The 24,412-nt window shown below is 44.0% G+C and overlaps 1 protein-coding gene across 1 annotated transcript in view; it reads left to right on the top strand.

The window, feature by feature from the left end:
* Positions 1-24,412, top strand: part of UHRF2 (ubiquitin like with PHD and ring finger domains 2) — a 616,766-nt gene that overhangs the window by 100,642 nt on the left and 491,712 nt on the right. Inside the window, exon 3 of the mRNA XM_086961356.1 lies at positions 15,438-15,700. Coding sequence (XP_086817482.1) covers positions 15,438-15,700 — 263 coding nt within the window. The remainder of the gene's footprint in view (positions 1-15,437; positions 15,701-24,412) is intronic.

The raw sequence follows: 24,412 nt of genomic DNA, 5'->3' as shown, positions 1-24,412 counted from the left end.
TTTGGCGTCCATTCCTTGCCCTGTTAAACACGAAATCTAGAGAACTCACCAACCCCAAAAACTTGTGTATACTCCGATTAGCGGAATCCTCCCCTGAACTGAATACGGGTGACAGGTGAGCAACTAGGGAGTGGCTTCCGTTACAATTGACACATCCATTATTTCAGGGATGAGTACTGGAGGGGTGGGGGTGGGAGGGGCGGGTTCTTTGGGATTTGTTTCTTGTTATTACCTCTCTTCTTAAAATGTTCACATACAGAGCGCTGCAACGCTCCTTCGTCTGATTTACATAAGTTATGCTTGCGGAGTGCACTGCAGCTATATGCGGTGGTACTATTGCCTTTATATATGTGAATAAACATATTTAAACCATAAAGGTCTGATTGAGTATCGTGAGACTCACTAGGGTGAAGCTTTGCCTTATACACTTACAGTTTGTTGTCCATTTGGGTAAGGTCAGTATGATTGTTCACTTCTGATTGGACATACCTACTGCCCGGTAGTCCGCTCTGCAATAAGAGTTTAGCATGGACATAGGACATTGAACTTTTGTCTTTGACTTATAATGGTAACACGGCAACCGTAGGGTATTAAAAAAGCTTAGTAGCATTGAGCAAACACTAGTGAGACCCGCAAGTAGTGAATTAGCACACGTTTCAACCCTAGTAGAACACCCTCAAACTTTCTCTTTAAGTTAATAATAGTACCACTGAGGTGGGTCACAGAAACGCCTACACCCTCATCACATTATATTTACGCAATATTTGTGTCAGTTGAAAAAAGTGAATGGAGAGGCATTACAAAAAGTAATCTATCTCTGCAGAAGCGAGCACAAAATAGACCAGACTGACTAGTTGTCTAATCCAAAATGTATTCCTAACCTATGATCCACAGAAGAATTGGATACAAATGACGACGCTCTCTGCGCCACCCTTCACCTTCATGTAGAGAAACTCAATGGCTTATGCCTCATGGGTGGCAGAGCTCCGGATATAGCTTAGTTCTAGTGAGACAATGTGCACATGACCCACATCTGGGCATACCTGTCCCATTTAGAGTGACACACTCACGTTTACAAAAAGTGATGGATGGAATGCTTGAATTAATCTCAGCCACTGGTAATTACTCGGGCTGCATCCCAATAGATTGTTATTTTGTTCACCATTTCACCTCAGTTTGGACCCATTTATATACAAATCAGTATTGCACTTTCTCCAATCTGAACAGTCCAGACCACATTGCCATGTCAGGTTCTCCTTGAACTGGAGCGCAAACAGTGAAGGGCTTTGTTGGCAACATTGGCAATCTTTGAACACTGCACAGTTAGTAAGGTGGGGTTAGGACAGCCAGACACATAGGCAGACTGTAAACGTTGCACAAATCAGTAATGTGAATCGCGCTGTCAGATGTGGCGAACCAGCACATTACGTTCAATATCCAGGTAAGTTATTAAGGGCTGGCCTATGGCTAGCATGGGTATTCTAAAGTAATGTCACTTCATATATAATCCTTATGGTCCCCACAAATGCTAATAGCGTAACACTCAGCAGTCGGCAGCCAATTGTAATACATATAGCCTACATAACTCTCTTGTACAGCGTAACCTTTTCACACTCCGTGTTGTGACCCGATCAGAAGCCAGATTGGCACTGGTCAAGGAGTTGGAATTGTTCAGTGTGGTTGAGGAGCTATAAGTGCACACATTTTCGAGAAGTTTGGCCAGTGTTGGGATAATGGTGATGGGTGGTAGTTGTTAAGATCAGACTGATTGGTTTGTTATTTTAGGATAGGAGTAACCGGACCAATTGTGAGGCAGTCCAGTAGGTAGCCCTGGGAGAGAAAGGCATTGATTATCTTAGTCCATGTAGTATTAGGAGGTGAATGGTCTCATTTAGTAGTTGAGAGGGGAGGGGACCGATGAACTGGTTAGAATATTTCAAGGATGTCAGAAAATGCAGAGTGCCAGTCTCATCATTGGTTATGATGAGACAGGAGGCATCATTTTTATGTGAAAAGAGGTGGTTATACGGGCCAACTTCCTGGTCCAATGTGGGGATAGTCGGAGGGATTGGGGCGGTAGAAGACTAAGTGCGGTCTGGATGTCGTTGGTGATTAACTATCTTTTCTCAGCGAAAAATGAGTCAAAAGTTTCACAATTAGGAGGTGCTTTGGTATTTGAGAAGGCAAAAGACACACAGATGATGGATGGAATGCAGAGCAAATCAAACATTCACCCTCCGTCAATAGATCTGGGTTAAATCCATTTTTCTTTTGCTTACTATGCCCGCCCCAGTTTAGACCCAGCCATATGCAAACGATGATGGATTGAACCCAGATCTGTGACTTGGTGTAAGTGTCTGAAAAGTATCAGCTCTCCGTCCATCATCTTCTTGTGTTTGCTTTGTTCGCCCTGAGTTGGCAGGGTATGCCCTTGCTCACTTTGCCACCGGATCCAATCTAGCGTGGCTGATGAGGGATATTACCCCGAAACCGGTCCCAGGATGCTTGTTTCCGATCTAGGGAAGACCTGGCTTAGCAGTGCGGGCTGGACTGTTCCCATGAGACACAGGGTCAAGACTGATTAGCATATAGCTGGGTGTGACCTTGGGTGGCGAAGTGAGCTAAAGAACGATGATGGATTCAACCCAGATCTGTGACTGGGGATGAGTTTCTGAAAAGTCTCAGCGCTCTGTCCATCATCTCCTTGTGTTTTCTTTTTTTTTAATTTCTTTTTATTGAACAGTCAAAAAAGTGATCATTGCATACAAATAGCAGTTTGTTTGAATATCAGTGTTACACGATCATCGTCAGGGAGAAGTGTAATACATTGTGATCTTGAACAACTCTAGGGTTAGCACATTCTACTCACTTACATATATCATGGTGTTGGTGGTTCGTCAAGGGAGGGGATAAGTGTTGGTTCACTTACATTACCTCCATATTCATTCCATTTGGGCCAGAGCGCTATCCATTTTCGGGGACAGCCTCGAGCTGCATACACTGTCTTCTCATGTGTCATGCACCAATCCATGTCATCTCTCCATGCGCTGAATGTTGGTGGCATTGCCGCTCCCCAGAGGCGAGCAATGTTTTGCTTGGCAACCATCTGTCCCAGCGTTACCCAGGTTTTGCCCTTCGCATTTAAGTCCGTGGGCTCCCAAATCTTTAGGAGACATCTTCCGGTCGAAGGTCCACCCCCCATACCGTGCTTGTACATCTATGGACTTTTTTTTCCAGTAACGTTGGATTAGTGGACACTCCCAGAGTATGTGCAAGAAAGTCCCCTCAAGACCACAGTACCTCCTACACATCCCCTCTGTACTCCTGCCCATCAACACCAGTCTGCGCCCAGAAAGATACACCTGATGTAGGATCTTTAACTGGATCAGCCGTAGCTTTGCTGAGATTGCTACTTCCTTATGGGAAGAGAGTGCTCCTGCCACTCCTCATAGTCTTATTTCTAGACCGTCCCTCCCCCATTGTTCCCTCAGCGTCATAAGGGGATCAGGAGTGTGATGTATGAGGTTTTTATATGTAAGGGAAATGGATTTCTCTGGCAGATATCCATCTATCAGTCTAACTTCGGGGGGAGAAGACTCTGGGAGTACTGCGCCTGCTGCGATGTTTGCCTGAAGGGAGTGTCGGACTTGTAAATATCGGAAATATTCAGAATCAACCAATTCGTGTGTCTGCTGTAGTGAAGCAAATGTTACTATTCCATGCAGTCCCCAGAGGTCTCCTATGTGTGAGAGCCCTATCAGATCCCACTTATCGAACCCTTTGGTACGACCCAGTGTGCCCAGGCACTCAAAATCCCAGAGTAGGGTTACAAGCGTGAGTTTGTTGGGCCAACCCAAGCAGCGATTTACCGCGTGCCAAATTTGAACAGAGTGTTTTGTAGGTCCCGTAAGGGGATCTTTGCTGGGCTTGGAGTACAATGTCCTCGTGAAGTCACCTCCAGGTAGAATCCACTTGTCCATGCAATATGCGGGGTCATCACCACTACAGTCTGTACATTGGTTGATGGCTGAGAGGTGTGCAGCCCAATAATATTTTTTAATATCGGGTAGAGCAATTCCACCATCGTACCAGCCAAGTGTCAGCTTGTGGAGCGAGATACGTTGCTTCCCGTCCCACAGTAGGTCTCTTTGTGTAGTTTCAGTATCTATAAAAAACTTTGGTGGGACCAGGTCTGGGTAATTTTGGGAGGCATATAGGAAAAGAGGAAGTGCCATCATTTTAAAGAGTGCTGCCCGTCCCAGGTGAGACAACTGGAGCGTTTTCCAGGTAGCTGTGTCTCGTTTGAATCTATGCAAGGGTGAGAGGAGGTTGCGTTCGTAGCGGGTCCTGGCATCGGTGGAAATGAAGATGCTGAGGTATTTAAATCCTTCTGTGACTGTCTGAATCGGGCAGTCCTTTGGCATGGAGGGAGGGTTTCCACGTAGGACATATGTCAGTGATTTGCTCCAATTAATTTTGTAACCGGAGTTTCTCCCGAAGTTAGTGAAGATGTCTAGAACTACCCGCAGTGACGTTTTGGGGGATGTGAGGTATAGGAGGATGTTGTCTGTGTATAGGGAGATACGGTCCTCCCTTCCTTCAGTCCATTTAAATCCCTGTATAGAAGAGTCTCTCCGTATCCAGGCCGCGAGAGGCTCCAGGGACAGTGCGAAGAGAAGTGGCGAGTACGGACAGCCCTGCCTCGTACCTCTACCAAGCGCGAACACTTCAGAGATTTTGTTGTTTACGATCACTTGAGCCAATGGTTCCGTGTATAGGAGTCTGTAAGGTATAGTCTTTCTTCTGGTTTTACCTTCTTATGATTCTATTGTGTTGCAATGTGTTCTAAGTCATGCACGTTCTGTTTCTGGTATCCTCGCAGAGAGTGTACTTTCAAACATGTTTGTGTTTGAAGGTGCATCTCTCGAGAATGCTTTTACAGTTTAAACATACAGTTGTTGCAGATTCTTTAAACTGATAATCTGCCTGAGAGCTGGTGGCGCTCCCGTGTGATGCTGAGATTTCTTGGAATAAAACCCATTTGGATATAAATCTACACCTACGATTTCGTCCTTCTTGGATAACTTATTCTTCTTTACAGAGTCGCACCCAATCGATAAAATTAGGGCCAAAGCCCACATTTTTAAGGACCGCCATCGGGTACGCCCATTCAAGTATATCGAACGCCATTGTTGCGTCTAAAGAAACTACTATTGCATCTTCCTGTGTTTGTTTTGTTATTTGAGAAGGCAGGATTGCTTTTGCAGGTGGATTGATTGCTGATGATTTCGAACAGTTTCTTAAGTCTATTAGTAGCGGTGTCGAGTTGATTTTGAAAGAACACTGCTTTAGAGTTCCTAATGTGCCTATTGTAGGCATGGCATCTTTGGCGCAGGAATTTAAGGTTGGCCAAGGAGGGAGTGTGTCTCAGTGTTCTTTCAGCAAGCCCAAGGAGACACTGTTCTTTCTTAAGATCACTGTTGAACCAGGGGTTGGATCGTTTGGACAGTTTTTTGTTGTTGTTTGGTGGCTATGGTTTCCTTTCTCCTGCCTCTTTCTGCTTGTTTTTGACCTTTATTCTCCCTCTTTCTGTTCCCTTCTGACCTTTATTTTGCCTCTTTCTGATAATTTCTGAGCTCTATTCTGCACGATTCTCACCTTTATTTTCCATTTTTTTTTGTTCATTTTGACCTTTATTCTGCCTTTTTAGGTCGAGCCTAGCGCAGCGCATGAGCTGCTCTAGGAAACAACTTCTTGGAATCGCTCTGGGCTTTCCACACGCTCATGCGTGGTTTTTTGGGGCATTTTTTTCACTGGTCTTTGCGTGTCTTTCTGAAAAAGACATCACCCAATTGGGAAAAGGCGTCTTCATGTATCCGCCCAGGGCCTGCAGTAGCCGTTACAAGCAGGGGCCTTCTGTTCTACCATCTGTTTTAAATTAGTGCGGCGCGCACCACGCTCTGTGCGCACCACGCACAACCGCACTACTCAAATGCTTTTTTTTAATGCAATCATTGGCAGGGCACTGGCTGAGCAGTATTATAAATGTCCCCAGGAAGGCACTATACCCTGTTGATTCCCTCGTCGATTACGGTGAGTTAAATTCCATTTACTTTACAAGAGCGGATTGCATGCGGCGTGTAGATTAGCTTGAGCACTTTAGGCACACTATTTGAAAAGCCTTATAGTGGCGCACAGTGAGCAAAGCTTGAGACAGCCTTGTTATAGTGTAGCGCAGTGAACAAGACTCGGGGGTGCAGTGAACAAGGCTCAAGACAGCCTCATGTGGCCCTTAAAGATTGCGATATGCCAGCTGGCACGCGGAGTGCAAGGCTCAAGACAGTTTGTGCAACACTTCAGGAACACGTTATTGAGGCGCCTGGCGGCCGGATATTCGATGGCCTAATTTTCTTGTGTTACTAATGTAACTGAAATAAAGTCTCACCATAGGAAATATAAAATGTAAACAAACAAATAACAGGAGTTCTCTTTTACATCAACTCAACTTCTCTGCCACATTCCCTACCCAATTCGTGCGCAGCTCGGCCGATGCAAGAGAATCTTAGTTTCAGCTCCTGGCCTCCGACATCTGATAAAATCACAGCTTGTTGCCTCAAAAAACCTTGTTCCCAGTTACTCACAGTTTGGTCTTTACCGTTGCTTGCCGCCTCACAACACCTCCATCCCAATTACTCACAATTTGGTCTTAACAATTTTCTTGAACCGCTAACAAGATTCTGCAGAGGTGGAGGTGCAGGTTTCAATGGCTGCCCTCTGTGCAGCTACTCGTCGCCAAAAACCTATAGTAACTCCAAACAAATCCAGAAGTGAGTCACTAGTTTCTTTATGCAATGTAAAATACTGTCACTTCCAGCAGATCCATTTCATAACTGCCAGCTCCTGGAATCTTCCACACCTCACAGTCCATGTTAGATAATAGGTAAGAAGGGAACATTTCTACAGGTACCCAGTTTTAATCGTACTTCTCATATCCACCTACTGATATTAATATTTTGTGCAATGTTATAAATCTCTGGATTGCAGTATGAGAAATATATTAAAAAAACAACGCAAAATAGAAAAGCCATCAGCTCTCGCCCTTAAAAGCCATTGGTAAAGCCAATAGGTCTCACCCTTCTGTGCAGCATCTGGATGCTGTGCTGCAGGGCTAAAAAAAACAAAGTAAAACCAGCATTGGCATAGCCAATAGGTCTCGCTTTTGGGACCTTATAAGTATTTAGTTATGTATCACAATATCCTTGGTGCAACAACTTCAACTGTTGCATGGCTAAACACTTATAAGGTCCCAAAGGCGCTACCTATTGGGTATGTCAATGCTTGTCCTACTTTATTCTCATCTTTGTTCTGCATCTTGTTGCATGTTTAGGACCTCTATTTTGCCTCTTTCTACTCATTGCTGACCCTTATTTTTCCTCTTTCTGCTCGTTGATTACCTTTATTCTGTCTCTTTTCTGCTTGTTGCTGACCTTCATTCTGTCTCTTTCTGCTAGTTTGTCTCCTTAATCTTGACTTCCTGCTCATTGTTGACCGACATTCTGCCACTTTCTGCTCCCTTCTGTCCATTCCCTAGTGACTGGGGGGGATCCCCAAGGCCCCCGCGGTCAAGCCCTCACCCTGCATCCTGCGGGAGCCGTTATTGCTGCTGCATGTAGGGAGCTTCTGAAAAAGCAGCTTCCTGCATGCAGGAGCAATACTTTCATCTCTTTCCCTGCCCACATGTTTATAAAAAGAGCAAGAGATGAAACATCAGCTTCCAGCGGGCAAGAGCACTTTGAAAGCTCCTGTCCACTAGAACCGGAGAGTTTGATTTTGCTTGGTGGGAGCGTTCAGCTCCCACTAAGCAAAAGCAAACTGCTATGTCCCGGGGGTGTGCACCCCAGGACATAGCGGGAGCCTGCCCTGTTGGTGGCTGTCCCCAGGGCCATTAATGGCTCTAGGAGGGGGCCACGCGACCCGCTCTTTTCTTGTATTTGGCCCAGGAGGTGGTGGTTCCCGGGGTTCAGGGGTGTCCGGTTGTCCCCCCCTATTTATTTTATTTAATGCCCCTGGGAGGTGGTGGTCCTGGGTAGGGGGGGTCCGCTCTGCCACCGTATTATTTTAAACATAAGTCCTTGGAAGCTTACGGTCCCCAGGGCATAAAAATACCCCTAGATAGCCCGAAGTGCGCCCCCATCCTTTTATAAAATTGGCAGGGCCGCAGGACCTGGCCCACCCTGGGGCTTAATTAAAAACAAGTTTGGGAGTCCACACTTTTTTTTCTCTTGCAAATTCACTGCAATTTTTTTATTGCTTTTTTGCCCTGTTGGGGTCTCTCTGGGACTCCAAGACCAAGTCTTAGGGGTTAGAGTATTGCTACCCTGTCCCCTGCTTTTCTATTTTTTAATACTTTATTTTTTTGGGGGTTTTGGGACCCTGCTGAAGCAGAGTCCCAGGATTGCTGGTATCACTTCCTTTTTGAAGGATCGGCACCCAATCAGAGCTCTGCAGATCAAAACGCATAATCTGCAGACCAAAAGGTAGCTTTCTTCCAAATGTGGTGTCATTCCATGCAGCAGCTCAGGCTGCAGGTGTGTCCATAGTCTATGAGAGTTAACATGGGAAACATACCTTTTTTGGCATTTTTCTCGGCTCCCGCTTGACAGATCACCCTGAGACTTTCCATGCACATTTAGAATCAGGGGCAGTTTGGGGAAAAAAATTGTGAAGATTCATCAAATGGCGCCAAAGTTATAGTCAAGCCAAAAAACACTTTTCGTATGGAAACATGGTCCTAACTAGAACTGCCTACTGGCAACTGCCAGTAGGTAATATATATTTATTTTTTCTGACCAGGGAAACTTATCACTCTGCGAACTGATATCAAAGATTTATTACAGCTTTGCAAATGCTTCACTAACGTGTTTTGAACACTCGGGGTCTTTGTCATGGTAGGTGAGTCTTTCTTTTAAGGCAATTTATACTACTTCCTTCACTGCCAATCAGACGGCATTGTGGTAGATTTAGTCCAGTTTTAAAATCAGTATTGCAAACAGTTTATTCAACTTTATTGCTTGACAATCACAACTATAATTTACAACCAACCTCTTATTCGTTATGCCAAAACATGGGTATAGTGCCACAATTTCCATACTACAGCACATAGCATAGCCAAGTGTACACCCATCAAAATCCCTATCCAGTAGACAGATATCTAAAAGTAGACACCAGTCACTTCCTAGATAGCAATAACACTCCGGGACACAAGTGGTACTAAACCAAAAACAGAGCTTATAAATTATGATATTATGATGGGCGTACACTTGAATATGCTATGTGCTGTTGTATGTATATGCTGTTGATAGTGATCGCAATGCCCTTGCCCTAGAAATGAACAACAAGTTTATCCCTTCGGAATTCGAATCAGTGAGAGCAATGACGTTCCCTGTAGTTACCAGTAATAACAGAAGGAGGATTAAATGGCCCAAGATTGAGGGAAAGTATGACACCCATGCCCAGATATACAATATAGTAGTATATTACTCATCGATTTTGTAAAGTCTGATGGTGAGGCAAAATTAACTCTAAACACATACTAATTTGACGTGCAAGATTAAAATCTTCTATAAAACAGTGAACGGTATTGCCACACATAATAACAAAGATTAATGGTTTGACGAGCGCTGTGAGGTAGCAAGGAAAGAGTGGTTAGATGCCATAAAAATACCATATGGGAATAGCAAGTCCACTACTCGGGCACTCGTGTCTGCTTGTCCAGGGTAACTGTCTTTTCAGTCTGTTTAAGGTAAAGGTTGCCATCTCTCTCACGCGATCATCACCGTCCTACCCAGTATCTATCCCCCCCCCCCCCCACCCCCCATGTCTTTCCCCAAACAAAGGGTTGAAGATAAAAGGATCACTTCTTCATTTATTTTAGTACTTTTCCTGAAATCTGCCTGCAATACTAAACACACGGCACGCTGGAGTAATTGTTACTTATCTCATTTGGATAGAGCTTTATGCCACCTCCAAGGTGCTCCAAAGCTCTGTCTAGAATAATTAAGAGCATCTAATAGGTCTGTAAGATTGTTGATTTGTTAACCACCTGCTCTTGCTATCTGCCTACAGCCTTGGGTTACCGGTTCTAATCCCAGCAGCAGTGTACACTCAGCCTTTCATGTTTTTTCGGCAAAGAAATTCAGTTACTTAACCGGACTTCACTGACATATGCTGGCTGGCATCTGCAGGTGTTGAGGTTGAATCACAGCGATACAGACTCATCCTTCCATCTTTAATAGGTTGGTAGAATAGCTTCCTGGTCGCAGCCATGCGTACAAGGACCAGGACGCTATCCCCTAGACAATTGGAAGGGTGACTCTATTATCCTGCATTTCTGCTATTGATTTTTAACCATTTTTTAACTTTTTAAACTGTGTATGATTTATACCGATGTGAACTTTTACATGTATATACAGTAGATACCCTGACAGACCTGAACCCTCGATTGTTTTTTAACCTCATGAACTTTGTTAAAATTGTAATCAATTTTTTAATTATATGTTGTCCTGTCGCTTTTATGATTTTAAATGTAATCGAATAAAGCTTCTTTTGACTTGACTTGAGCGCCCAAAATCAGAGAATAGGAACAACACCTGCTGTGTACAGTGCTTAGAAATGGCAAAAGTGCTCTATTAAACGCTACATAGAAAGAAGTTCTTTTATGGTTGATACATTGACACTCTTTTCGTTATCTGCTTACCAGTTAAAACTGACTCTAAAATTGGCCTCATGGAATCTAAGTTTTGATCTAGACAAAGAGGCCCTTGCGGCAAAAAGAAGTCCGCTACCAGTTATTAATCATTATCAAATTAGAATTTCTCAATCTTATATTTCCTGGAATCTCCCATGGGGTACGTCGATTCTTGTTTCTCCTGAGGCAGGACCTACTCCCTTTAAATGTTCTACTGTCAAAATGGTATGGCTCATCAGTAATGTGTAATTTCTGCAACAAATTTAAACAGGACGTTAATTTTGTGTTATTTGTTTGTCCGGCCCTAAAACAACACCGCCTCAAATGGTTGAGACCTACTTGTTTAAGGCTAAATATTGCTTCCGCTCTGCTCTTTTGGATGCTATCTATAATCCGCCAAATGAGAGGTTTTGCTGTACAATTTTTAACTTTTAAAAAAGTTTTATGGAAATATATTAGATTTGTTCTTTGTGTATTGTAATACCATTATTTGAGGATTTTATGTGGACCTCTGTTATGAGTTCCAAAACATAAATAAAAATAAACTTAACTTGAACTTGGTTGATACATTGAATGTAGCCGAGATTAGAATGTGTTACTTAACGGGTCTCATGACGTCAGACTAACAGAAGAAAAGTATATGCTCAAAACAAAATTGTTATGTTATGTTATGTTAGGTGAAACTTCTTAAGCGCACTAACACCAGAGGTTTCTTGGCGCTAACTGACAGAACAAAAACAGAATCCCAAGGCAGAAACTTAACCAGTGCTGGAGAACAGAAAAGTTTTTAAAAGCTTCCTGAATTGGAGTAAGGAACCATTAGATTTAATGACTATTGGAAGAGAATTCCAGAATTTAGGTGCGAGGTGGGCGAAGCGACGGCCCCCAACCTTGCTGGTTTTGACTTTCGGAGTGACAAGTAGGTGATGATGAGCTGACCGAAGGTTACGTGCAGGTTGGTACGGAGTGATCAGTGAGTTAAGAAAGGCAGGACTGGTGCAGTGGAGGGATTTGAACGTAAGACAGCCCAGCTTAAAGGCCGCCCTCTGTTCTACTGGCAGCCAATGGAGCTTATGGAGCAAGGGCTTCGCAGACTGCCATTTTGGGACTTTGAAAATAAGACGGGCTCCCTGGTTCTGCACAACCTGGAGACGGCCCACAAGAGAACATGGGAGTCCGTGATAAAGAGAATTAGAAAAGTCCAGGCGGGAAAGAACCAGGGACATGACAACCTGGGCCAGTGCCGCATGTGGTAGTAGGTGCCTGATCTTCCGGATCTTTCGGAGCTGGAACATACATGAAGAGATCGTGGCACCTACTTGGGCTTTAAGCGAGAGCTCGGCATCGATTGTCACTCCAAGGCTCTTCACCGTCTTGGCCGGAGCAGGAGGGGGGCCGAGCTCAATAGGCCAGAACTGCGGACCCCAGTAAGCAGCACTGGAACCAGGGAGAAGGAGCTCAGTCTTCCCAGGATTAAGTTTTAGTTGGTTGTGATTCATCCACTGCTGAATGTGGGTCATAATTGAGTGAAAATTATTGACAGCTTGTGGGGAGTGAAGCGGGAGGACGATCTGCAGATCGTCCGCATAGTTGAAAACTGTAGCGTCCCAGCTTTGGAGTGAGTGAATGAGGGGGCGGAGGTACAAATTAAATAATAAAGGGGAAAGAGAGAACCTTGGGGGACACCACAGGTGATGGGGGTTTTGGACGCAGTGAATGATCCCAAACGAACGGCTTGGGTTCTGCCGGTGAGAAATGACTCCACCCACCCAAGAGCGAGGCCCTGGATGCCAGCCTGTTCGACACGGTGGAGAAGGATGTTGTGATCCACCGTGTCGAACGCGGCAGATAGATCCAGAAGTACCAGGGCCTGAGGGCTTCCCGCATCAGCATTCCTCCTCAGGGTATCCAGAACAGCCAGGATTACAGCCCGCCTGATTGGGTTCAAGGAAGTGTGAACTCTCGATGAAATTAGAGAGACATCTGGTGACATGAGTTTCGATAAGTTTAGACAGGTAGGGCAACAGAGATATTGGGCGATAATTGGTGAGTTCTGTAGGGTCCGCGCCAGGCTTCTTCAAAAGGGACACAAGAATGGCCTCCTTGAAGGAGCTGGGGACCATGCCACTGGAGAGAGATCTGTTCAGCAGGGGTAGTATACACTCAGGGAATTTTAGACAGATGTCTCGCAACACCGAAGGAGGGCAATGGTCACTCGGGGAGCCTGATTTTACCCGGATAGCCAGTTCCGCTAAGGTGGTGTGATCCAAGGCAGGGAACTGCGTGAAGGACAATGGGTTATTACAAGAAGTGTCAGGTGGTGGTGGCTGTGAAGGGGACATAATCGAATCTTTTATTTTAATAATTTTTTCAATGAAAAAAAGATTGAGGGCATCACAGGTCTCTATGGTAGGGGTTTGAGCTGGGAGGGTCCTATCGTCTGAGGTAAGCTCATTCAAGATCTTAAATACCTCTCTGGATTTGTTATTAGCAGAGAGAATTCTGTGAGAAAAATGCTCAGATTTTGCTGAAAGGATGGCCTGCTTATACTCTTTACGGGCAGCTACGTATCTCAGTCTGGATGCCACAGAATAATCGCGTCTCCATAAGCGTTCCCGCTGACGAACCTCAAGTTTGTACTTCCTGAGGTCGTCAGAGAACCACCTATGGGAATTGTTCTAAATATAACACGTTTTAATGCAGATACTTTTAAAAATGTGAAGATTTCTAACATTTGGTAACTTTGTAAATAATAATCGCTACCAATTGTTTTTCTAAAAGTAAAGTTTGCCTTCTGCAGTCTGTATCCATGTTGCAGATATGCAACCCATTACCCTTACAGTGCACACACCATACATAAAGTAAAACAGCTGTTCCAGTATTCCGTACTGTCCACATACAATCCCTCAAACACATTCAGTCCCTCAATCCTTCCATGCCTAATTAAAAAAACAAGAAAATAAAATATCCATTACTATAATGCTAAATTATAAAAATTACACATACTCTAAAAAATTGCGTAAGTTGATATTTACTAAGGCAAGACCCTTTGGCTTTGCCAATACTTATTGTAATTTGGTGTAAATCCTTTGAGTCGTTTTTGAGCCATTAATACTCAAAAACGTTTTTAACTGCGCGGCGGCTCTGCAGACCCGAGAGATCTCAAGCTGAGATCCTATCGGCTACCACCACATCAACTAGGAAGCCAAAAAGGTAATTATAACTTGTGCCTCGCCATGCGCTGCTAATTGCCCCACATATTACATTACTCATGACATCTTCTAGTACAGGCTTGATGACATCACTGCAACATTTGCAATGTAATTATTGATGATAAAATTGTGCATGGCAGGGGCACAAGTGATGGTTACCTTGGGGCACGCGTTACAGTTACCAGAGCGAACTATATCTGGTGGATTTCAGTGGTTTTGTACGTTTAAAAGGTTACGTTGTCAATGAAATTCTCACATAACTATAATGTTACTTTAACCTTTGATTTTTTTCCAGTTTTTTTAATGTGCATTGACCCCGAGCAGTAGTTTGGACAAGGACATACTCTTTCAAAACACTTACTACATAAACTACACCTTCCAACCAAGATATACATATATGTGTGTTTGCTATGGGTTTTAAACATTTTTGCAGTAAGAATTTAAATGTCAGCTTTGTGTCGGGTCTCACTCGTGTTTTGACTGGGGAGTCATAGCTTTGTGAGATATACATTTGTGTATATATATATATATATATATGTGTGTGTCTGAACAATGCACCATCAGTGATAGCAATTCTGTATAGCATTGATGGGACAAGAGAGAAGAGGACAGAGCTATTTCTGAATGATCTGCATTCGAGTCATTCTTTGCAGCAAGCTAGTAGAGTTCAAGGGCATTACAGTGTCTAACCTTGCAGCTGGTCGAGTTCCTTTTTGGCATCTCCTGCAGTGATGTACTATATTAAACTCGCAAAAAATCCCAGCGGGTTGTGTTGTGTTCATAGTCCTACAGTATGCTTTACAACACCTTTTGCAGTGACAAGTGGTGCATCACTTTGTGTATTGGAAGCATGATTTCTCGATAATGTGTGGATTGTTTTAGTGGTTTGATAATGGTTATTTTAAAATATAATATAGACGTGCCCTATAGTTTTCCTGGATCCTGGCTGCCTGGTACACTTCAGGTTGATGCCATGGTTAGAGGGGGTGAGCCCAGGTAGGTTAGTAGAGGAAAACTCTCCTATACTTAGAACTGCCTGCCTCAGGGTATATTTGGTGGCACCTATGTACAGGGATGGGACCTTTATGGAAAGAAGACTCTGCACTATGTAATATATCCTGTAGCTCTGGCCTACAGAGTTGTCAATTGGTGGAAGAAATCCATCTTCCACTTTACAAAACCAGAGTGTTTATTAAAGGTTCAAAGTGCCTTGCTAACTTGATTTCTTTATTTGGGTTCCCTGAAAAAAAAAACTGCTTTAATGGTCGTTTTAAGGTGGCTATAAATAAATGATGAGTCTATTATCATGAATTTTGTTAGCTGCAGTATGAAACAGATATCATTTTTAATTGTCATTTTATATTTTCCAAATATCCCATCTCAAAAACGTAATGCCTGGTGTACCTGCATGCCGTTACACTTCATTCTTCAAATGTACTCTGACTTTCACTGATTCAAAGATGTAATTTCTGTTTCAGATTAATGAATTGGTGGATGCTCGTGATGAAACCATGGCAGCCTGGTTTGAAGCGCACATAGAAAACGTTACCTGCGCATCAAGAAGACATGATAACGGAAAGTCACCGGAAAAGAGTGGGTACACGTGCAAAAGGACTAATGGCGACTTAAGCCAGGACTATTCTAGATATAATTTAAATAACTCGGACTCTGCAGCTTCCACTTCTCATTCGGACGACATAGAGGATGATGAGGATACAATTTATCATATCAAATATGACGAGTAAGTGCACACAGCTTACGAGGATGCCTGATTGGTTTGATTGGAAAAAAACCTGCCAAATTAAGTTGTTTTTGGGCTAAGTGGTGGGAAATTGTTTTTTTTCCTTTGGATTTTCAGTTAAAGAGGAAACCGAGAACATGACCTGTCTATATAATGTCTAATGGAATGGGATGAATAGCCAAGAAGTGCTGGGAAACCCTACCTACAATTGAGCCACAGGGTTGAGGACATAATAGGCTGTCAATATGTGTGTCTACAATGTAAGCCTAACAAGTCTTGCCGTATGCGAGTTTTTTTAGCATTTGCTATACAAAAGATATCTGAAACAACCAGGATGCTGTCCTGAATCTTACTACTTTGCAAATATAACAGGCAAATAAATACCTGGTTTTCTATCTGGAAAACTGCCTTGTTCAGGTGGTTGATTTGATGACTAAGAGCAAACTGAAGTGTAACTCTGAGAAGACCGAAATCTTGTTGTTCGGTCGAGCCAAGATTATTGGATCAATAACTGGTGGCCAAAGGAGTTGAGCGAGCCCCCCTCAATGCAGTGGGGGCACTAGCAAGCCCAATATTTATACATGCCCTTTGACTGTCCATATCTCCTTGATGAAAAGTTTTCTTGAACTTGTTAGACAGAGCAGAGCGAATGCTAGGCCCATGGATCTTGCCTCCCCTGCTTAAAACATGTTACCAATAATACTGGAAGGTCTAGCTATTTACCACCAAGCAAACAGGTTATGTCAGCAGCCCCAGTGTGTCCCTTAGCAGCAGTTTCTTTAATCCTGAAGGGGTTGCGTTTCGAGTAGAAGAAGGCAACAGCAGTCCCCCTTCTTTGCTACACCGAACATACTTCAAACGGGGTTGCGTTTCGAGTAGAAGAAGGCAACAGCAGTCCCCCTTCTTTGCTACACCGAACATACTTCAAACGTTCTCCGAAGTTTGTTTTCTAGAGTTTAACATTCTGGTCAGGTGGCATGTGGAGGTTTTCGTTCATGAATGGTAGAGAAGAGCAAAGGTTCGGTGGCCTCTTTACATAACAAGATCTGGTTTCTTGCTCCCCTTACTAAAGGGGCTGCTGGCTGTCACTCCCCATTAACAGTCCCACTACAACCACACACAAATTGTGCCATATAAAATATACCACATTGTCCATTAATGAGCCTACTGATTGTGCCACTGGTAAAAAGAGGTTGGGTTGCTAATTCCGGTTTGGTCTGGTTTGCAAGAAAGGGGATGGCTTGCCTTCAGTACTAGAATTTTGATTTCTCTGCAGATTCCTCAAGATAGAGAAGTTCGAGATGGCAACCCATTCTCAGATTCTCCCGGTCATTCAGTGGCAAGTCTAATTGGAATTGGTGAGTTTGCACGGCGTGCATTTTCACATTCCCTTTGAAGAGGATTACAGTTCATAGCTAAGATTCATAGTGAATAACAAATACTTCTTGTCTATCTTCACCCCCTCAATGATTTGTACAAGTGATAGCTGTAGCAGTATCCCACTTGCATCACCAGGGTGTTCATATTTACCTGGACTTAAAATTCCAGCTAGTGAAATTATCGTACCAGAGTTTGGTACTCGGAACTACAATCACACTTTCTTCTGCAATACAAGGCGTTACAGATTTATAGCATGTGGATTTCTTGTTCTGTCTGGCCTTTAAATATGCAGCATACTGAAAGAAGTGGGAGCCAACATGGAGTCAGGATAGTGTTCCTTTTCTGTCAGCAGTTTTCCTTCAGTTTCAGCAGTTAGATCAAGAGCGCAGTCAGAGTAACAGGATAATGTCACATCTGTGGCTACTTGGGTCACTTTTTTAGCGCTGCTCTAGTAGATGACCTCTTGGAATCGGTCTGCACTTTCTGAGACTCGTGCATGTGGCTGGCTTCCACCTTGCAGGAGCGAACAGCGGCACACATGGGCCATCTGTTTTAAATTAGCTCGGCCGCGCTTCTTGTTTGCCTTCCCCTGCTCGTTTCATTAAAACCAACGCTGGACGTCTTGAGGCGTGCGCTTTTCTTTAACAAATCTGCTTCAAGACAGATTTCATTGGAACATGGAGAATGAAGACTGGGTGTGGATCTTCACTAATCCTGCCAGTGTTCTGTTGGTTAGAAGACCAGCATAGCACACAGCATGAAACTTAAGGACAGGCCCTGCGGAACCTTCCGCTCTTTTAGCCATTTGATGCTCACCTTGGATGCTGTCCCTGATTGCAAGCCGCACACTTTTGTTTCCTTGGCTCACATTCCTACGGCGGCAGAGATGCCTCTGTTTGTTGCTGCTGCTACGGTCGCAGCGAAAGCCCAGTTTGGACCAAAACAAATACACTGAAAACCCTGCTGGCTGTGTAGTACAAAATGCATGAGTTACTGGGGACTTGTTCATTATAATCCCAATAAGCAAAAGTGTTCTCTACTAGGTAACATGGTGTACAAGTAGGGAATTAATTACTTGCGAAAGTATTAAAGACTGACGGTTCTGACTTTGTCCTTCCTACATGCATACATTCTGTACTTGCCACCCTTAATACGCACAATTCACCTTCTTACCCCTTCTGCCTCCTCTACATGGTCGGACTCGTCACTCTGGAATTTTACTGGTTTGCTCGGACTCCAGCGTCTGCTTTCAGAGTAGGATTGGCTACAGTGGTCAGTGGGTGCCCACAAGGCCACAGCATGCACTTTGATGAGCAGGGCACGGACATAGTGGCTAGTTGTCATTGGGAAGGAATGTGCCCCTATTCGCCGTTCGGAGCTATACATACGTAGGCAGTGCACAGTGAAATAGCCCGTTCTCCATTTCACCAATTTCCTTAGTTTAGGAGTGATACAGCCCCGTACCTTTTGATTTCACTCGTATGGTATTTTCTTTTTTTTCTGGATCAGGGTGTGACTGTAAGTGCCTCGTGCAACCACACTGTATCATAATAATGCCCATCGCCCCCTCTGGGGGGTGCAAGAATGTAGGACCCAGGCTTGTAGCTAATTTATGTATATATTTTTTTCTTTGGTTTAGGGAAAACAACCTTTGTCTGCATTTAAATTGGAGTGAAAGTATTTCCGTCTTCCTAGTCAACACGCTTCTCGTTTAACTTTTCGGCGTTAAACACACTGCACCTTAGTTAAATCTTTAACATGGAAGTTGATTTGAGCCTGTCGGAACAACAATCTAATAAACCAGTCTGACCCTCCTAAGAGGAGCCGCCTGCCAGTGCACAGAGCATCATGGGCAAATAGTGCGAACTGGTTAAAGCCAAGAGCGCAGCCAGAGCCATTACAGCATAAACACAGCACTCTCATCAACTAATTGAGTGGATGCAAGACGTGCTTGCAACCAAATCATATTCAGGGCACTTCCCAGTGATTGGCCTGTGCGGCATTGTGGTTCACTGCTAGAAAACATTGTCTGGCTCCTCTCTTTCTTTGGTAAACCGCTTTTTTCCGAGATCACCCATTTTTTTGTCTGGCATAATCCAACACCTTTTGTTTTAAATAAATATATATGCACTATGCATGCTTACTTACAACGCCTTTCAGTGATCCCTCTGCATCCATTATTATGCCAAAGTCTCTCTCACAGTCTCTGCCCACTCACCACAGTTTGGGGACACCGCCCAGGGACTACTTTTTCAATGTGTGGCTTTACATAAGAAATACTTATATATTTAGATTATACACAATGCTTCTTCTATCTATAACAATACGCAATATCTCCGGTGCAGCTTTGGAGAGAGTGCATAATCAGAGCTACATACTTTGAAACCGGGTTTGAGGCTTGGCTTAGGCTCAACATCCTGTGAATCTGGGCAAAACACTTAACCTCATGTGTCTAAAAAGGAATCTGACCTTGGAGCTAAGGTAAAGTGCTTAAATACCTTTGGTTTGAACTTGCTGTATATAAAATTGCAAAAAAGGGAAGGAAGGGGCTTCAGTCTTTCACACCATGAGCTAACTTCCAGCATCTTTGTATGTACACATAACGAATAGCCTGTGCCGCTTAGAACGTGGCATTTTATTATTTTATTTATATACTACACTTATAACCCATTTAACACCTTAAAATTGGGTTTCACGTACAGGTCATTGTGTAAGGCTGAATAATTGTGCAGTTTGACGGCCAGTCTCAAACTTGATCACTTACTAGGGATACACAAAATGCTTCTTAAGAAATTGCTGAGAAAACAATGCAGCAAGATGTACCATCAATTAAACGAGGCTGAAAAAACACCCATTCTGTAACCCAGCACGGTGTGAAAGGTTTCTCTTTCTTACGATGGATTTCTACAGTAGCTGCAGACGTATCTCATTTTATGAATAAATCGAGTTTTGTGCATTGTGTTGTTGGAGAATTTGTTTTAGACATCAGAGGTTCACATTGAATTATTGTTCTTTTAATGTGTATCCTGTCACTGCCAGGTTTTCATTTTTATTTATTAGGACTAGGTAGCGGCTTTCTTCTCTTAAAATTATGCGTCCTGCATTATCACAAGTAGAGCGCCAGCCTTCCTCCCCCGTCAGCACCCTGTGGTGTTCACTGGATCAATTAATAAACATTAAGGAAAGTGTTCCAATAATAACGTTACAAAAATCACAAGCATCATTCAATCACAAGTTCAGACTACAATATGTACAGAAATAACACTTAAAAAAAATATTTCTCAATGCAGTGCCTATTAGTGTCAAAACGTCTATGTGAAAGAACAGTAGATGTTGGAGCACCCAGATGTTGGAAATGGCCCTTTTTGCAGGGTTATCCCCAAACGTTTTGCTTCTTCCTCCCTTATTTTTCCTGACCTGTGGGTGTTGGCAATAGGACTCTGGGCACTTTACCACTGCTGATCAGTGCTGAAGTGCATATGCTCTCTGTGTACATTGTTATTGTAATTGGTTATCTATGATTGGCATATTTGTATCACCAAGAAGTCCCAGTAAAGTGCACTGAGTGTGCCAGGGCTGGCGATACAAATGCTACTAGTGGGCCTGCAGCACTGATTGTGCCACCCACATGAGTAGCCCTAAAATGGTGTCTTAAACCTGCCACCACAGTGCCTGTGTGCAGTCTGTGAACTGCCATGTCCTCCTGGTCAGTGTCCCCACTGACCAGGACTAACCCTTCTCTTTCTGTGCACATTAGTCATCCCTATGGAAGGCCCAAGGTACCCCCTTGGGCAGGGTGCAGTGTATGTGAAAGGTAGAGCATGTACTAGTACAGGTGACATGCTCTGGTAGTGAAAGACAGCCATTTTCGTTTTTCACTAGTGTAAGGCTACCTTGCCCATAGACTATAATGGGGAATAATGGCTACAGTGGCTACCAGCATATCTTCCCATAGGAGCAAGGTAGGAAATAAAAGTCTGGTATCTCTGAACTCAGAATTTAATAACACATCTTTTAGGAAAGGTGGTTTTTAAATCCTGTGTTTGAGAACAGCACTTTTAAAAGTTGCTGTTCTCTTGTCTTACCTTTCTGTGTGCCTTGGCCTGTTTGTGAATTGACTGTCTGGTTTGTGAGTGACAGGGCTGGGGGATTCCAGGAGACAGAATGAGTCAGTTCAGTGGTGACATCTAGATGGGAGGGAGGAGTTGCACCTGTGCCCTGAATAGGACTGTGCCTGCCCCCCACAGTGCTGGCTCCACCCTCTGTGGTGCGTCTGATGTCTCTGCTCTGCACTGTAAAAGGAAAGAGGAGTCATGTAAACGGTGCTCCAGAACTAGTTTGGACCGGGCTCGGAGCCCTCCTGCACAAAGGGAACAAATACGTTTACACGTTGCTTTGTTTCGATCTTACTTCATTTAAGTCCTGTAAAAAAGCCAAACTATCTTTGATATTAAATGGTTTATTTTTCACCACTTTGCCTTTCATGTCATGGTCCGGTACCAACATTCTAGTCCCAAATAGGACCTCATACGGAGTGACACCTCCTAGAGAACTAATACCCTAGCTGTTAAAGACTGCTTTATGTCCCGGTTTTTTCTTTCCACAACTGAAATTCCCTCAGGATGGAATGGAGAAGAATACCGCAAGGCTACGCCCAAACTGGCCATGGCTTCTTTGTAAGCTCGAGAGCTAAACGCAGGGCCCTGGTCAGAGTGTAGTGTGCCTATTGCATATGTGCCGATAAAGACTCTCAAATCTTTTATAACAGTTCGAGCGTCAGCCGAGCGCTGAGGCCACATCCATAGGAACCTTGAACACGAATCTACTGCGACCATGATATATTTATAGTTACCATCCCTCTGTAAGGGACCGCAGTGGTCCAGATAAACACGAGCTAATGGTTTATCTGATATTAACAGGGGCGTCTGCACAGGACGTTTCACAGTAGAGATTTTCATCTTCTGGCATATTTCACAGTCCAAAACATAGTGTTCGAGGCATATGAGCTGCAGATCTTACACTGCATTAGATCGCCACCTGGTGTTGGGCTCGGATGATTGCATGTTGTTGTCGTCTTGGAAGAAGTCTTTGTAGTCACAAGATAGGTGACTCCTCCCTTGGACAATAGTGCGCATGGGCATCGGCTCCATCCTTAGATTGTTTTTTTCTGCCACTGGGTTCGGATGGAATTTTTCCGCTCCGGTCGAAAATCTACTTTTCAAGTACTTAGACGCGTAAAAACTTATTCAAACTTCACTAAACTACTTTCGATACCGTATAACGTCAACTCTACTCCATCAGCTCGATTCCGGTCATCGATTCGGGCCGTTGGGCCCATCCACGCCGCGAAGCCTACACCTCATGGAAAGGACGCCATTCAAAAGATGCCCCAAGTGTGGAGCAAAGTTTCCACACAGTGACCATCACGAGGTCTGTAACCTGTGCTTATCGCCAGAACACGACGAATCCAGCTGTACAGCCTGTGCATCCTTTCGATCTAAGAAGACATTCGAGATCGGAGGGCCCGTCGACACGACATGCAGAGATCAGCTCTGGAACCGGTGGATATCTTCGACGAAGAAGTTCCGCTCATCCACGAAGAAGATTAAGACGATCTCCAAATCGTTAATGGGGCAGACGACTCCGATGACTCCATACCATCGAGTCAGCGCGTAAGTACTACTGCCCCTGCCCCATATCCATCACCCAAATCGAAGGCAAAGGTCAACACTCCGCCTCCGGGGCCCAGTCGTGACCGAAAAAACACTTTGAAAGCCCCGCCATCGAGCCAGGCTCCGAAGAAAATACTTAAGCCTTCCGGTAGCTCCTTACCGAGCAAGCCGCACGTGCCGATCCCACTAGCTCCCTCGGCATCGAAACCGAAAGAAGTCCCGGCTCCAAAACCGTTGACTTCTAAGGACAAAACGATGAAGCCTGCTTCAGACGCCTCGAAGCTGATGAAACCAGCTTCCACTCCGAAGACAAAATCTTTGGTACCGAAACATACAAGGCCTGATTCCGATGCGCTCAAGCCCTCAAAACAGCCTACGACTCCGAAAACAACACCTTCGGTGCCGAAATCTACGCCAAAGGACACAGTAATAACTCCTAAGGCTAAAGACAAGCAGAAACCACGCCCGGAACCGAAAAAATGGGCGCCGGCAAAGGTCCTACAAGCAGAAGAGCTTTTCCATCCTGATCCTCTACAAAAGAAGATCTACATTGATCCAAACACTGGTCACGTATCCACTACACTACAAAGAAAGAGGAAATCGGACACAGCACCTACACCTGCAATGCATTTCAAGAAGGACTCTGCCACATCTCCTATGCATGCTTCTTCTCCTATACTTCCTTCTCCTTCATCTCCTGTTCCTCCTAACAATTCATCTCACAATTCTCCTGAACACTCTCCTCCTCATTCTTCACCACATACACCTCAAAATGATGATGAGTATAGTATAAGGGGAGGGGTAGAGCCAGATGAGTCTTTTCCCTACCCTGTTGATGATCCAGATTGGGAGTACCCAAACCCACAAGATCTGCCAGATATTCCTGACCCACATTCATATCCATCAAAACCTTCACCCCCAGAAGACAATATTGGTTTTTGGCACTTACTGAATAGGGCTGCCATTTATCATGGGGTCACCATGCATTCAGATGAGGCAGAGGAAGATTTTTTATTAGATACATTTGAACAATCACAAAGGTCTGTTCAAATTCTTCCTATGATCTAAGGGGTCATCAAACATGCTCCAGAGGTGTTTAAAGATCCTGGACGTGCTTGGATCCAAAACCCCAGAATTGAAATAAAGTACAGGCCTGCTCCTGGTGATCCAGCCTACATTAAAGGACAGCTACCCTTAGATTCACTAGTTGTCTCAAATGCTAGAAAAAGAGCAAACTCACAGATGTCAGGTGAAGCACCACCCCCTGATAAAGAATCTAAGGTGATAGATGCTTCAGGCAAACGAATAGCTGCACAAGCTACTAATACATGGCGTATAGCTAACACGCAAGCCCTCCTTGCAAGATATGACAGGGCTCATTATGATCAGTTAGAAAAATGTATGCAACATCCACCTGACCAATATAAGGCGCAGGCAAACTACCTTATACAAGAAGGCAAGTTAATTTCAAATGCCTCAATCAAGTGTGCACTTGATGTAGCAGAAAATGCATCAGAGCTGTAAACACTAGTGTCCTACTTAGACGTCATGCGTGGCTATGCATTTCAGGATTTAAGCAGGAAGTGCAAACTACCATCTTAAATCAGCCATTCAACCAACATCAATTGTTTGGACCAGATGTAGACACAGCACTTGAGAA

Source organism: Lissotriton vulgaris, chromosome 3_1, assembly GCF_964263255.1.
Source record: "Lissotriton vulgaris chromosome 3_1, aLisVul1.2, whole genome shotgun sequence".
NCBI classification, from domain to species: Eukaryota; Metazoa; Chordata; class Amphibia; order Caudata; family Salamandridae; genus Lissotriton; species Lissotriton vulgaris.
Note: the sequence above shows the minus strand (reverse complement) of the source record. Positions and strands in the feature narration are given on the sequence as shown.